We start from the raw sequence: 17,101 nt of genomic DNA on the forward strand, positions 1-17,101 counted from the left end.
AACTAAAAATATCACAAAAAAAAGTAAGGTGGGGATATATTTCATTCAGCTTTTCTGTGCCATAGGGCTGCAGTCAGGTCCCCTGCCTGGATGTGGCTTTGTGAAGTACCTCGGTGGAAGAGGTTTTAAGCAGCTTCACTGCTGGTACCCTGGAGTAACCCAGGCAGGTTCTGTCACCGTGCGTGGTGTGTTTCAGCTGCTTTGTGTGGAAGGTGGCTTGTGCTTGCTCTGACCCATGGCAGACCCAGGGATTGCTGTGTGCAGAATTAGTTCCCTACATGTAGCTATCTAGTGCTATTTGAGATGTCTTAGGGAATTCAGGGGTCTGCGTGGGACTGGCAGGCAGGACTTTGGCAAACCTTTGTCCTTCTGGAGAAGCAGCTGGAGACTGTGAGGCATGTCCCCAGCAATACTGTGGTCCTTTAGATCTGCATCTAGGCAGCTGAATCGCATCTTCACCTTCTGTCAATGGAGATCAGAAGCAAGGAGATTGGAGGCAATGGTGTTGGACTTGCTTTGGTACCAGTCTACGGAAAAGCAAATCAAGCCTAGTGGACTAGGGTTTTAACTGTAGAAGCAGAATAGTGCACTAAGTTGCATTTTTATTGTAAGGGCAATCAGTATCAGCTGAACAGCATGATAAAACTGTGCAAGCTGTATGGACTATTTAGACTGCTAGCTTTTGGATTTGGGAACCATCTTTATGTTCATCATTTGTACAGTGCCTAACATGCTGGGATCCTGGATCAAGATTGCAGCTCTATGACTATTACAGCTTTAAAAGCTGTTTTTACTAGTAGCAGTGCAGGTTCTCCAAGGCACCAGAGTGCAAAGCTTAATGGGAATGTATGATATGAAAATATCTGATGCTTATATTGAGGGCGGTGGAACTTGGCTTGCCACTACCATCACATTATATATATCAGAAAATGAACATCAAAAGATGAATCACCTCTGAAATAGTGCCTTAAATCTTCCCTGTTTCCTTTTGGCTGATGAAGCCATTTTGCTTCTCTTGTCAGATGCCCCTCTCAGCCACTAAATGCCTCCCACATCTTCCTTAGGGAATCTCTTGTCATGCCCAAATTATCGAATCTCCCACACTCACATGAGTATGTTGCACAAAGTTGCCTAAGGCGGCACATAACCTACTTTGCACATGGACCTTGCAGAACATACAGCTGGCGATTCTGCTGTTTTAGAGAAAAGCCACTAAAACTTGTAACAAAATTTCATGGGGCCAAGCAGATCCTGCAGATCCACAGGTTGTGCTGGAATCCGAATGCAGCAGCAAAATGGCATGAAAATAGTAACACTTGTTTCTTGTGCATTTAAAGATCTACGAATTCATTATATATGTTGAGGGACAAAACCTGCACTTGGTTTTGTGAGCTTTTCCTGACATGGCAGTGCAGGATCTCTTGGGAAGCACAAGGTACACCTTTAAAAAGAAGTGAGTTGCTGCTTTGAGAGAACCTGCTTGCTGCATATCAGTTGCCCAGCTACATCTTTTTAGGTGCATTTTTGCTACAAGGGGATAGCCAAAGAAATGCCTTAGTATGTTGTCCTGCAGTAGCATACCGGAGCAGTTCGTCCTAAATAACTTACCCTCGCAGTCAGTGTCTGTCAATGGCAGAGCTAAGAAAGAAATCTAAGACTTATGGGTGATTTCCCAGTTGATAGTTTGACAGCTCTAAGCAACTTTCTCAGTAAACAGTCTGAATTCATCTCTGAAATATCTGTGATACCTAGAAAGATAAGTTGGGAGAAGAGGGTTTTTTTTTTTTTTTTGTAATATTGGGAAACCTCAGAGTATAAGAAACAAATAGAAGGTAAAACAAACTGACGCTGGGAGACAGACTGGCAGAGCAGATCGTCTTTAAGCCACAAAAATATCGTGCATCCAATGAGAAAATAAAAATAGATTGGAAACTAGTATTTTCTCATTCCACAATTCAAATACCTGCATGTTGGACAATTCTGGTGAGTTTTATGTTGAAAAGTGTTGGTATTGACTCATGTGCTTTGTAAGTAGATTTTAAGCTGTGCTAGCGCTATGTCTTTTAGATGCACAACCCTTTCTTCCACTCTCACCTGACATCCTCCCTTCCCTCTGGCTGCTGTGCTTCTCCGTGGATCTGTTCTGGCCTGGAATCCGACTTTCTTACCCAGAGCAGAAGAGTCGTGGGGCAGGGGGGAAGAGGAGGAGGAGGAGGAGAATATTGCTACCATGTTTCATTGGAAAGAAAGCTGCCTGTTCCTGTCAAAAAGAACTCAGTCCTTGGATGACGTGATTCACTTTGGCATGGTTCTTCGAACAGAAAAATAAAAAGTCACGGTTATTTTGGGTTTAAAAAAGAAAAAATAAGATCTTTGCACTTTTCGTCTTTTAAGCATTTGGCATAATCAGATCTGATTATCAGAGTTTTTCATGATATCTTTGAGACTTCCCTTTTCTCTTTGACCACAGATATGTTAGCAAAACATCTGTTTGTTTAGCTCAACAATACTTTGGTGTTACTAGAATACTTTTCTTTTGGAATTTTAAAAATTAATTACACCTCAGACTTTATATAACATCTAGAATTTAAATTATTTTTTGTTTGTATGTGAGTGTGTAAAGCTGTGCATGTGTAGAAGAGTGAGGGTGTGTGTGCGACTTGATTACTGTGTGCAGAGTCTGTACACATGTTTTGGAAAATATCGGTAATACCTCCTTACGGAATGGTCTTCTAGATGACTAGTTCTGACTAGTCTTCAGCATGATCATAAATCTGCTCTAATATTTTTCACAGTTAAGGCGATGGTCTTTGTAAAAACAAGTTAAAGCGTAAATTCATGTTTAGAAGTTGGAGTAAGAACATTCGAACTAGAAAGCATACACCAAGCTAATCACCAATATATAGTTATTTATAGCAAGAAGGATCTAGAAGTTCCCCCAAAAGTCAGATAAACGGAGCTGTTGCATAAAGAAAGAGGTCTGGAATGTTTCCAACTGCTGTCATCGTACACATGGAAATGTTGTTTTGGGAAATACTCCCATAGATCTCATATTGGAATTACAGACTGTCTCCAGTAGAGGTGGCACCTTTAGAAGAAACTCTGATATCATGTTTTATCCTCTGGAAGCTCAGCAAGTTCCTGATCTGGTGCCTTAATGGGAGCAATGGGGAGCCAACGTTAAATTGTAGGTTGAAAAGCTCTCTACCTCTGCCTTGGCTGATGATGTTAAAAATCTCTGCTTCTGAGACGTGAGGGCCTTTGTTTCATGATTAAAGCGGGGCTGGCTGAAATTAAAAAGTTAAGATACTTTTCCAGAGAAAGTTGTGTCTTAGCTAGCAAAGCTAGCGCTAAGCAACAAGAAGTTGGGCTGTAGACAGATGTCTTCCAGCCCTGCTGTGACTGGCAGAAGGCTGCTGGTGTTCAGCTGACTCCTTGCTCCCTCCCTTGAGGTTAGTCTCTTGGGACTTAAAGGGACTTTTGCTGCTTAAAGGGAAACATGAGATGACAAACTGTTTTGTTGTTAATTGGTAGATGATATACTTTGGTTAGTAATGTGTTTAAGGCCAGAAAGCGTGTTAACTTCTGGCCTGAATCCAGTGAACTTGTATGCTGAGGATAACATATATGTCAAGACAGGATTTTGTTCCGTATATTTTCTCACAGTTCGTTGGGTCTAGCTGGCTACTGTGAGTCTAGCTAGGCTCATCTGTAAGTGACTGACTGTTATTTAGGGCAAAATAAGTAGTGTGGTGAAATGGTCAGGAACTGATTTTTGGTTGCTGTATTCATTCATTGCCTCTAACTTCATACTATTTTGCTTTTGCTTTTCCATAGAGGAAATAAAATGTGATGGAACTGTGAGAGTGCAGACAAGGTTGTGAATTTTGCTTGTGATTATGATTAATTTAGGTTTGTAAATTTGTTATGAAAGTGGATAAATTTCAAGTGTCATATTGAGATATATGTGAAGATGAATGTTCAAAGGTAACTTATAGGTGACTGTAAATGCCTTGATATAACTCAGGATCTTAATTTGGATTTTTCACATTTGTCTTTGCAGGTTCGAAAGCATGTAAATGACCTATATGAAGATCTAAGGGATGGACATAACTTAATCTCCCTTTTGGAAGTCCTTTCAGGAGACACCTTGGTAAGCTTTCAAATCAGAATGCAGTGATCTAGCATGTATATTTACTCTGTTTTTAACTCTCTGGATATTGACTTCTTTGATATTTCCCACAATCTTTGACTTGACACCGATGACACAAGTTGCATTTCTGCAGGTAAAATACTCCACCATGAATTCTGTGGGAGAATGCAGTCATATTTTCTTCTTTTCTTATAGTTAGTGAGACTTACTGTCTTAATAGGATGGTGCACAAGCTTTTTCTGTTCTTCCCTTTTCTTTACAGTTTTTCTTTTAACAAATATTAAATGCTTAATAGTCCTTCACACTAAAGGAAATAACTTACAAACAGCAAGGGTAAAATGTCCCTGAAACTGTCTAACACACTCCTCAGGTGTCATTTCCTTTCTTTGTGAGCATTACTTCCCTTGCTTGGTATTTGTTCTCTTCATTATGTTCTTCTTTTCATGCTCTTCTTTTCATTTGTGGTCTGTCTTGTGTCTTTGCTGTCCTGTCTCTTGTCTGTTATATTCATTAGCCAAGAGAGCGAGATTTTTTGAAGACCTTACGGTTGGTGAGTTCAACAGAAGCATGCGCATATGAACAGCATGAGGATGTGGAGGATGAGGATAAGGGGGTAGGTGCCGACCCCCATAACTGTACTAATGTAGTGTTTGAAGTGTGGTGACTGCTAATGTTAAAGCAAATTCTTAGCCTGGTGTTCTGCAATAGCTCAGTAGAAAGGTCAAAAGAACTCATGTTGATAAACCAGAATATGTGTCTATAATGGAGGTATGAAAAGACGAATTTTTCTTCAGCTTGTCTGCAAACAGCTAAAATGCAAAAGTTTAAGATGTCTGTTTGTTTACTTTGTACAAAAATGTGGCACAAATGTGTACTGGGCGATATTATCAAATATGTAGAACAGTCTTCTTATAGTAAATGTGAAATAAAATAATTTCATTAAGCCAACATCTTTAACTTGCAATCAATATTGCACACATACAGATAATATAAACAGAGACTGGATTCCTTACTGAATTCCATGGTAAAAAAATTAATTTGTCTTAATTAGAAACCCTACCCATAGTGTATTTGAGATAATATTTGAAAATATTTTGGAATGAGGTAATTTAGATATGCATATCTATTTCTTAATCAAATGTAATAGTTACTGCAGGTAGTCAAAGTAAAAAAGTGTGTGACAGCTATGCGTAGTGCCTTGGCTAGTAAGTGTATGGATTGTTTGCAGGGTTTATCTTTCTGGCAGCAAATGCTGAATCATAATTCTGTTTCACTGTATTTTTACCATCCAGAAGGGAAATACCTACCTATAAAGTGTGAAATGCAAAGTGCTTGTTAGTCCAAGTAAGTTGTTTCATGCCTTTGTAGAACTTGCATTACTAGTCCTAAAGCAACCTGGTATTACAGGGCCCAGTTATGTTTTTGGCTCCACGTGTGTTGGGCTGCAGTTGTGATTTCAGGGCAATGTGTGCTTTTTTTCCTGAGGCATGACATACCTCAAAACACTGCATTTTAGCTGTACATTGGAAAAAATATTTCCCCACTGGGATCCTGTACTTTTACTTTGTGACAGTTTGGGATGTATTATGCTTTGTTTTGAAAATAAAAGTTCCAGGTTGCAGTCCTTCCTTCAATTCTGTAGCGAGGTCTGCAGAGATTGATTCTGAACTATCAGTGTTAAAAACAAAACAAAACCACAAGAGAGAGAGAAACTAAATCCAAGATTCTGTATTGGAAATTAAAATTCCATCTTTGTGCTTTAATTTATGCTTCTTATTCAACTACATTTTCCCATGTTTCCTTTTGGCAAACATATGATGTTTCACAAGGGAAAAAAGTCAATTGAGGAAGACTTTGGCTTATCTGTGTATTTCACAGCATTTGTCTGAGGAAATACTCGTGGCTGATCCCTAGCAATTCTAGTATGCTTCTGTTTATTGCTGTGAAAGTTTGTGAAAAATCTGAAATAAGGAAGAAGACTATAAGGATTTGGATATTATTATGATGACATTAATTTAACTGCTTTCCCATTGTTGAGCCATGACAGCTAAGTAAAATATTCTTCTTCTGTGTGATCCTTCTTCTTGGTGATTTCACACTAACTGCATGCAGTTTTGCCATGTTTCCATTAACAGACCACTCATTTTATATTTTTTCTTGCTATTTTGATTTTGCTTTGAGAAAAATGATTTTTTTTTAAGTTTTTGCTTCTACCTGAGTCAAGACTTTAAGCTTATGCTCTAGGGCTGTACGTGTTACATTATTTCTGTTAGGAGTAAAGTGTTCTCTTTATAGTATGGTTCTAAATAAATATTTAAATTAAAATGATTATGCAGTCATATCACAAATAAGCAGTTGTATATTAATATATTAATATATATTAATATTAATATATTAATATTTTTAATTAGTATATTAATATATTAATCATAAAGTTGTATTCGCATATAGAGGCAAGCTCTTCCATCACAGACCTTACCAGAAGAACATAAATTTCCATGTCATTATTTGTATTTTGCTTTGCCTAATGTACTATAAAACTTATGATACTGTATTATTGGTCCCTGGCTTTGATTCTGTAGTTTGCCTTCTGTTGAGAGATGCTTGTGGGGCCCTTTTAGCCCTCTTGGCCTGAGTAGTTCCATCCAAGGATACAGCTACCTGCCTGCATGGATCAAAGCTACATTTTGGGACCATTGATCTCTCTTTCCTTCCATTGCACTAAAAAATTTCAACTAAAGCTTAAAAAGCAAAAACAACAACAACAAAATTAAATACTAAAGCACAGGGGTTTTTGCCAAAGCACTGGTTTCATTAAAATGATAATACTTTAAATATTTGCGTGGTATCTTTTAGATCGGACTGTTTGTTTGTCTGACAGGAATATCTCACAACTACTGTTTTCCAATTTTAGCCCCGAGAAAAAGGCCGGATGCGTTTTCACAGACTCCAGAACGTCCAAATTGCACTTGACTATTTGAAAAAACGCCAGGTATGTATGGTGAAAATTGTAACAAAAAATGCTAATGAAAATTGCATGCCAATAAATGTGGAAATCCCTGCTGCTTGGCCTCTTATACACTTTGTAAATCAGCTGCTGATCCGGGCTCGGCTTGAACTGGTGCTTGAGATGATGGCGAGGGATGTGTGGGATGTGAGGAAACTTGGTCCAGCTCCTTCATCGGGAGGACGGGCAGTGCAGTTCCAGCAGCTTCTGTTAGTGCCCTTGCATCCAGGGGTTTTGAGTCCCAGCTGAGCACGTTGACAGTGTAGTAGTATCTTTTGTGTTTGATATCTTTTCTGTGCAGTAATGTAAACATGATCCATGTAGTAAAAGAGGTTGAAGAGCAGAAAACTATGGGGGAGAGCCTCATGAATCACTTAAAGTAGGTTAAGGTTCTTTTAATACAGGCCAAACACTAACTTCAGAGCTAGTATATACTTTTTTGACAAAATATTTTCAGTGGAAATGCAGATTCAAAGAAAAACCCAAACCATTGTCCTCGAGACACAGCACAGTCACCGGGCTGTGGAGGTTTTATTCTGCTTTTATCCAGGTTTTATTCTGCCTGAGTTGCCTTTAAACCATGCAGTTGAAAACCACACTGCTGGGTGGTTTTCCTCTGATTAGAGTGAATTACTGTCAGCTCTTTTATTGTATTGTATTTTATTTTTTTTCCCAAGCTTATTGGATTTTTGTTTTCTCCCTTTTCAAAATGGCAATATTTAAAAATGTCAGAAGAAAAAAAGATGGCAGGAGAAACTGCTTCTATATCCGTATCATCCATCTGAAATAGCACTAGAAATTAGTTCTGGTTGGTTGATTTTTTTGTTTGTTTTTTTGTTTGCTGCCTGGAAGGATTGAAAACAAGTAAAGTAGCAAAACACATAGATGTTTAGTTTGGTATTGAAAAGAAGTGTCTTTTCTTATGGTGAGCGGATTACAGAATATATTTTGGGTCACTGAATGATGTCCCTGCACTGAAGATTTGACCTGCTTCCCCGAGTTCAGAGGAAGTTTTTAGCGTTAAAGCGAGCCGTTGAGCAAAAACGCTACCGAGCGAGCGCACGGCCCCTTCGGCTGAGGGTTGTCACGGTGTTTGCCTGCAGGAGTGGGAGGGTGGTCACGGGATGGAGAGCAGAGGCACCTCGGTGGAGACTGCCCTCCATCCCAGGCGGGAGGGACCGCCAAAGGGAGGGACAGTGCTCCTGCTGCTCTCTTTGGGGGATGCTCAGGAGGTGACTTGCTCAGGGTGTCTGTACACCCTGCAGATGCAGAGGCTTTATCGTGATTTAAGGCAGACTGATCCAATATATAGATAATTTTGAAGCCTAACCTGGGGGAAAAAAAAAAAAAGAAAATAAAAGAATAAAGAAAACCCAAGGGAAAACCCAAAGAGGAAGCCTACTTGTCATGTAGAGTTTTGCCAGAAGCGAACGGCTTTTATAATGCAGTGGGAGGAAAACGTTTGGCTCCGTCTTTCATTTTCTTTTGTGAACTCTCTTGCAGAGAGTGTTTTTCTAACAATAGTTAAAATGTTGTCTGCAGACCAGGAAGAGAATGTGTCTTTGCTTGTGCAGTGGTGATAGCAGGGGTTATCTTAAAACCACATATATATAACTTTGCTATCAAATGCCTTTTATCTGAGTCATTTTTAATTGCTAGGCTACATAGACAAATAATGCATGTAAAGAAATTAGATGGAACACTAAAATTTGATGAAGATAATAGAATTGTTAAACTTACTCTGAATTTGAGTTTATTGGACCGCCAAAAACGTCAGCTTTTATTTTTAGTCCTATTAACCCTTCCATGGTTACAGCGTCATGAATGAGTGCAATAGCAGCAGTGATAATAATTGTTGTTATTATGCCATTGGTGCTGGTTTTGTTGGTTTTATGAGGCCAGATTGTTTTTTAATGGGCCGATGCTGCTGTTGCTGAGTCCTCTTTGGTACAGGAGAGGATGGAGAAAGCCAAAGCTAATGATAAGCTTCCTGAATTTTGGTAGTGCCATGAGACTGATGCGCAGCCGTTCATCATATTCTCATTAGCCTTATGCCGTCTATCATATGTTCCTTTTTTGCCATGAAGTGAGACAAAGGGTGTTTGGCAATGGGAACTATCTGCCGACGTAGGGGCAGCTGACGAGTCTTCTCGGCTTGGTGGGGGTGGGAGAGGGGCATTCCTGACAGGCCATTTCCGGCCCAAATTCAATTCCTTTCTGCTTTTTGAGAATAAAAAAATAAAAAACAATCAAGAGAAGTGAGTAATGCTTCCTTTAGAGACATGTCTGTATAGTACTGTGTATAATTTTGGCATATTTATTTCAATTTTTGATGTGTTTTATTTGCACATTGGCAGGTGAAACTGGTTAACATTAGGAACGATGACATAACAGACGGGAATCCCAAATTGACTTTGGGGTTGATATGGACCATAATTTTGCACTTTCAGGTAAGTCTAGTTTCTCTTGACAATATGTTTTCGGTCAGATTCTTGTATGTTGTTACCATGAATGTGTCGAGTGAAACCAGACTCCATATAACTCATGGAAGAATACAGAGTATGTCTCTTCTCTTATGCATATTTGAAGGTTTTGAAGACTTTTATACGGTAGTGTAAACTAGATCAGATGATGTAGTTTGTTTGCTATCCAGTTTCCTAATTGCAGAGTGAAAACAGCAAAAACAGCTTGGTTTTTGAACATTATTAGAGACAATGGTGGTTGCATTTCTTTCAGGGTTTGGATAAAAAGGTACTGTTTTATTTTAAGGAATATCTTTGTGGAATATTAAGATTTAAAAATGGCTTAAATTTTTTTTTCATTTCAGGATCTGAATTTCTCTCTCATTTGGGTGTTTCATTAAGCACTACTTTCAGCATTTTTGAGCAATCTGCAACACTTGGGCATTTGTTTTTAATACAATAAATGTGATAGTAAGATGGGGCCACACTAGATGGCACTGTAATTGTTGTACAGTGGGTGGATTGTATACAGTATAATGCAGCCTTACAGTATGCGGTATTAAATTGCTTCTCCAACTGCAGGCTTCACAATGGCCGTGGCTATCAATGATGTGATTCAGATGACAGATAATTCACATTTAGTGTGGCTGCAGCATTGTTGGCCATAGACTCCTTGCTGAGCAGGCGCTATAAATGATCAGAAAATTACGTTATCATACAGAGAAATGTGGTTCACTTAGGAATATGCTGCACTGGATTTGTGATTTAGAAAACAATTTATTTCTTAAAGAAAGGGCTGCTAGAATCTGGTTTGCCTTTTTGCAAATCCTAAGGAGGAACAGAAAATAACATGAATAGGAGCAGACGCGGTCCAGGTCTGCACATGGCAGAGGAGAAGACACTGACTGGTCACCATTAGGGGGCCTGAAGCTCCTCCTTGTTGGGTCGGTCTTTGCTTTCACATGCTCATATGGAGAAAGAAGGCTAGGCTTAATTATACTTGTGTATAACACACAGAACAGGCAGCGATTGAATGTCCCAGCATTTTAAGAAATAAAGATTATTAAAAATGTATTAACAGAAGTAGTTCACGGAAAGCCTTAGCTTGATGGACATTTTATCTCTTGGAGCCTGATACTACAAGGTGCACAGGAATAGGCTTTTTTCAGGATGAAGCTGCTGGTATCTCATTATCTGAATCATGGGGCACCTAGTACAGTTTTGAGTGCTTATAAAAAGTGATGGAAGTTGGAATTACTAGCTTTATCTGTTAAAAAATGACGAGAAAGAAAGTTTATATAAAGTAAGTAATTTATATGAGCTAGTGTGACAAGGATTTTCTTCTGTGAGGGAGCCAACTCCATGCAAAATAGGTGGAGCATTATAAATTGTAGCTGAAGATCAGCTGAAGAAACACACTAGCTCTGCTCAGTCCTGCCCCCAAGAGCTACAATGTACCTCTCTACCAATACAATTCAGACCCATAAACCGAACAGCTTGTATTTACTTTTTTCAAAATATGTTAAATAGTCTATGTTAAAATAATTTTAAGAATGAATAGTAGCTTGTAGACTACATATATATTAAATCACACTAGTAAATATGAAATAACTGAAAAATAGAAATCTGTTTTTTTTTTAATTTTCTGTTGTTTTTATATTAATGGCTACAGTGCCTACATTGACACAGAAGTGATTTATAAGGTGATATAAGAGAAACCCTTTATGCAAATCTGTGTTACTCTTGCATTTGCCTTCATGCTACTTCTGTGAAAGTATGTAGTAATTTGGTGTGATTTACACCTGTGTATGACTGATTCAGGTTCAGGATGCATAAGGCAATTCAGGAGAATGTGCTTGCTTACACCTCATATGTAATTTTTAAGAAGTTTTTCTTTACTTAGAACTGGGTTTCAATAAGGGGGAAAGTCTGAATCAAAGTGCAACAGCAGTCTTTTTGTAAAGTGGGTAAATCATCATGATAATGGGAGTGTTTATGCCTGGAGTAACTACCTATGTAGGGAAACTTGTGGTGGGATTCACATTCAGATTAAGACACCTAGTTTTCAGTATTTATATAGAGTTTTGTTTGCATGTGTTAAGTGTCTAATTTCTCCCTATAATCGGTTAGATCTAGTCTCTGCAGTTAGTTGAATCATGCTCTAGATTATACTAAAGGTTTACTCCATTTGATTAGTAAACATCTGTTGTTATTTTAGATATGAAACTCCCACATAAGCATGGCAAACATGACACAAGTTGTCTAGGAAGCCCACTATCGTCTGGGAAGAGATTGAGATCAAGCAGGGTAAACTGCCTCTTAAACGGTGGTAAATATGTTTGGGCAACTGATTTGAGCCCTGGGGGGCTAGTCAGTACCGCCGGTGGAGCTTGTGGAGCAGTTCAGTTCACTCCACAGCAGGTGCCTAATTCAATTGTCCAAATGTGCCTAGTGCTATCTGAGATGTCACAGCGTATCCTGCCTCAGCTCTAGCAGCAAACCCAATAGGAAGTAAGATTCCCTTAGGTCCTTTGTCGTATCTGCTATCCACATGTAGCTATCTCAGATACTTTTAGGTGTCTAAATTGTTCTAGATGGGCAACTGACCTTCTCCTTATGTCTCTGCTTTAGGGTGAGGTATATTGCCCTTCAGGATCCATTGACTGTTCTAACTAGATCTCCAGGACTTGATTCAGTTGCCTAAATGTTGGTTTCTAGTGACATTTGAGAGGCTCTAGGGTATCCAGGACATACATGAGGAGTTCACTGACGAGACACCAGATCTGTGAGAGATCTGTGCTTCTAGACCTGCAGCTGGAGGCCAGGTGTGATATAACAGAATATAACAAAGAGCTTTATGATGCCACTAATAGGAAACTAAATCTTGTCTCACTGAATAAAATGAGCTCTTAGGCATCTAGCTTGCATCTAAACACCTATAAGGTAGACACGTACACTAAGGTGCCTTGATCTCTGCTAACCTTTAAGTTTTTCTAGCATTTACAAAATAGTTTCTTGGGGAGTGTAGACAGATATCTTCTGCATAAAGTTACAGCCTCTGCTTTGTCATTATGTATATTCTAGTAACAGTGCAAGTTGGCAGGTTTGCAAGATGCCGGGGATCTTTTTGGGCTGTTGTTTGTGGCATCTTGTTTCTCTGAGTGATGGCACTTACCCAAAGGATAACATTTCCTCAAAATAGAAAACCCTTCAGAGTATTGGAATGAAATGGGGAATGATTTAGAGGTTAGACATGATGAATAAAAATAAGAAATAATGTGCATTTGAGGATTAAATTTCTCTTGCATCTGAGTTATGTCTAGAGATGCTTATGGCATCCTGACTTGGTATCCAAAATTAAATTAATGCAAATTTTGTTCTGAGTTTTGTCACTGGCTTTCACAGCTGCCTAAGTCCAGAATTATATGTTCTTCTGTGGCTCAAGTAATTGCATATAAGATGTGGAATGGGGAATCCAGCGGTTTATTGAGTTGAGTATGTTACAAAATAATTTGTCCTTTTGGTATGGATGATGCCTGAGACATGTATGTTATTAGGATTCGGCAAGCTTTCAATGTGTACCTTTCACATGCTTTTAATAATATGTGGTTATTTTTTCATTCAGTTTCCTAATGCAATAATTACTGTTAGTTATTTTCATGGTATCTATAGACCATGTTAAATCAGATTACAATATTTTGTATAATTATATACTGTATATAAAAATATCCAAATTAACATTTGAATAGATTCCTTCTTTCCTACCCATATATTTTTGCTGATATCATTGGAGATGAGCAACTATAAATAAAGGCAGAATTTGGGCCTCAGAAAGTAGTTGTAATTTCAATAGGATATCTTCTGTGAAAATTAGTGACTGTTCCTTCTCAAACCACTGCAAGCGTTCTTTTAGTTAAAAAATGTCTAGAGTAATTTGCAATTGCTTTCAAAACAAAACAAAACAAGAAACTAAACCTTTCTGGCCCCCAAAATTCAAGGCCTTTGAATTCAGGCCTTCTAAAATTTCTGGAACATCCAGGCCATGACTCAATAGACTTCTTCATTTCTGTTTCATTGCCATTATACAACTCAATAATTCCTGTGAAACGCTTCTGCTTTTCCCGGCTCCTTGTTCTCAGACCTTTATACAGAATACTACTTTGCAAGGCTCCATCCGTAACTTTTTTTGTGCAGACATTGCAGTGCTCTAGTCTCTTCAGTCCTCTCTAGGCACATGGATTTCTTCTGTCAGGCCTACTCAGCACAAGTGTTTCCTCTGAACATTTTACCTGTCAGCCAGCAAATACTTTTTCTAGTGGTTTCAGGTAAGCCTTCAAGCTAAACTTATTGCCTTCCACAGAGGAGTCTGTTAGACCGTTCGTTTGATCTATTAGACCAAGAATTAAACATATACTTACTTCGGGGAAAAAGGTAAGAAGGGTGGATTTACTTGTAGATTACTTGTTTGGGAGAGAGGATAGTTACCATCCTTTCCCAAAACTCCTGTTACGCTTTACCTCAGTTAAGTATTTAGAGGTGGAAGTGCAATGATAATTTTGAAGCATTCTCGTGGTGGTCATGAAGGCCACGTAGTGCCTTAAGGAGGTGACCAGAGAAGGAGAGAGCTCAGCAGGGGTGGCCCATTCCAGTACATGTCTTGGAAAAGGTGGAAAGTGATGGGATACTAGGATTCATGCACCTTCCTCTGCTTCAGTTATTCTGACATTAAATCTGTGGTAATAATTATAGCCATAGAAGAGCAATGGTGATTACTTTTCTGTTCTCGTTCCTTTAATGGCCACGTGGAATTGAGAGTGCTTCGCTTGCCCTTTTCCCTGGCACCTATTTCTAGTCTTCCAGGAGCAGCTGGCTTCGAGGCTCGCCTCTGCATCCTGTCCAAGCTGTGGGTCTTGGATCCCAAGGATTCAAATTTAATCTGCCTTTGATTTAAAATAGCTAGAACGAGTCAAGGTCTGATCTTCTCAAAGATTTAAAGACGGAGTTATGTGGCCAACTCTTTAATCTCTTGACTATAAGTGGTCATAGGATAAACTGTATTGCGCTTGGGACTTTTGATTCCCGGAAATGGAGCATTGTGGCAGAGCTGTCATTCAGCATTTGGTGGAGTGTACTTTTCCTGTATTTTATTCTTCAGTTTAGCTCCTAATTGTCTCTTTCAGAATTTCTCAGCAATTTAACAAAATAGCTAAACCTCAGCCAGGAAGATGGGCACGGAAGTCTTGGAATCTCTGGCATTCCTCCGAATCACAGCAAAGACGAGAGCCGCCTGAGCCCATTGCAGAATCACGTTTAGACTGTGCTTCTAAGGATACTGTGGTATCCATAGCAGGACAGGAATTATGAGCAGGCACCTCGTGCAGTTGATTCTCTTTATCCTTAACCCCATAATAAAACTGCCTATGAGGAATAAATTCCTGCTTCCTCACTTTTCTTGCAGTCACTTTGATAGATAAAATAATCTCCCTTCTGGAACATCTTCTGCTATTCAGGGTAGTGACTTTTGGGTTCCTCAGTGATACCTGAAAGCTGAACAGCTCTTTCAGGTTTTGAGCAGTAATTGCCTGTACAGCTCAAATAGCTCTGGATATAGTCTTTTGTTTGTGCCAGAAAGCTTTTCTTTTTTGCTTTGTTCTCTAGCTTGCATGGTTTTAATTTTCACTTTCTCTTTGGCTTGTGTTTATTTTTCTGTGTGTCATTCTGCATGTGACCTTTGGGCTGTGTAACAAAATGCTTGCTGGTTATCTGCTTACTGTTTTAGCAGCATGCAATGACATGTATCATTTATACTGAACACCTCATTGCTTTTGCTGTGTTGCAAGAACAGGAGAAAAAAAAAAATGAAGAACTACCCGAAGTAGGTACCAAGTAAGGTTTTAGTCCTGTATTTTCAGAATAAAAGATCCCAGGCTCAGTTTGATTGGTTACATTTGCTAACTACCTGAAACAAATGAGCAAGATAAATGAGCAGTGTACAAAGCATGCTTGACCTCAGCATTTTGCACACTAACGAATACTAAGATCTTCTGCAAGGATGCTGCCTTAACGTGTAATACACCTCTCCAGTGTTAATAACATAATGGATTTTACAGTCACACACATGCTCAGTTAGTTACAGAAGTCAATGGTTAAATGCAGAGGAAACAAAACAATCTTCATGAGCTGTTTCATGTCGTGGTGTTAATCTTTTTGTTTGTCATGTCTTAATGTTAACTTTTCGTTTGCGATTAAGACAGCCTCTTAGACACTCCGTAAGACAGCTCAAATTGCAGACAAGTCTTGGTCTAATCCTTTATTCACGTTATAGTTCTTAAGGGTTTATGTACCAGAAAAAGTCTTGCACTAATCTCCCTGTAGAACTTTCTAGGATTGGTGGGTATGAATTTGGATCTTTGAGTTTTTCTTAAAAAAAAAAAAAAAAAAAAAAAAAGCCAAATACTTTTTTCTAAAAAGGAAACTCAGCAAAATGTGGTAGTATATTTTTAGCTACTTTAATCGTGTGGATCTTTGGCTGTAATTAAAACAAAACTCCCATTCAGGTCCAGTCAAATGTCTGAGATAAAGCACCTGGTAGTGTCAGCACGCCAGTGTGCTTTAGGTTTTCACTACACTGTAGTGATTCTTTTTGGATTTGGTGGTAGTCTCTTCTAATGGTTTAGAATATCGTATTTGCTTTTGCAAAGGTGATGATTTGGGAAGAAATTACTGCAGTTTAACCCTATTGTCTCTGACCCTTTTCACTTGCTGAGACCAAAGTTATCGCTTACTTCTCAGTAATTCAGTTGGCTAAAAGCGATCATTTTGTCTTTAGTTACTTGCACTTTCATTTATTCCCTTAACACAGAATATGATAACAGAATAGTTTTAATTTAAAATTAAAAGACTGATCTGAAAGCTATTTGTCAATTGTAATTCTTTTTGTCCTTGATCTTTTCTTTTGTTCCTGGGGATGAGTGAGTGCTTTTCAAGTTACTCTTCTGTGAACAACAGAAAGAATTGTTAATAGATTATAGCCCTTTCTCAGGAACAGCTGGTTCTACAAAGATAGAGACTCACAAATATTAATAATAATCAGTACATATATCTCTGCAGTGCATTTATTCCTAGCTAATATTTAAAAAATGGTAAAATTCTAGAAATAACAAAATATACCAGCTGCATTTAACTAAAATGTGCATGCAGTACTCAGCAGTAAGCCAGGATTGTTGGGAGCACTGGATTTATAACCAGTGTTCAGAACTAATTCTCTTATTTTGGCTGCCTCAGTTTTTTAATTCTACTTTAGAGGTGCCTGGTTTTCTGAAAACGGGAGTTACATACTCTTATGAAAAAATAATCAAAATTAAGATATGTAGGAAAGAGGATGCACAAAATCAGAGACGTTTCAAATCACTGATCACATTACAAAACACTGATTGCTCCATGGGTTTTCCTGATGCTGTCAGATAACCATACTTGTTT

At 38.5% G+C, this 17,101-nt stretch overlaps 1 protein-coding gene across 23 annotated transcripts in view; it reads left to right on the forward strand.

Moving 5' to 3' along the window:
* The window catches only part of DST (dystonin), a 299,843-nt gene that overhangs the window by 107,348 nt on the left and 175,394 nt on the right, over window positions 1–17,101 (forward strand). For 12 of the 23 annotated variants that reach the window (XM_062572898.1, XM_062572885.1, XM_062572892.1 and 9 more), the window contains 4 exons: window positions 4,064–4,153; window positions 4,668–4,703; window positions 7,068–7,145; window positions 9,518–9,610. In XM_062572898.1, the coding sequence (XP_062428882.1) occupies window positions 4,064–4,153; window positions 4,668–4,703; window positions 7,068–7,145; window positions 9,518–9,610 (297 nt within the window). The remainder of the gene's footprint in view (window positions 1–4,063; window positions 4,154–4,667; window positions 4,704–7,067; window positions 7,146–9,517; window positions 9,611–17,101) is intronic. The other 11 variants (XM_062572911.1, XM_062572888.1, XM_062572889.1 and 8 more) reach the window with 1 other exon arrangement.

This window comes from Rhea pennata, chromosome 3 (assembly GCF_028389875.1).
Source record: "Rhea pennata isolate bPtePen1 chromosome 3, bPtePen1.pri, whole genome shotgun sequence".
NCBI lineage: Eukaryota > Metazoa > Chordata > Aves > Rheiformes > Rheidae > Rhea > Rhea pennata.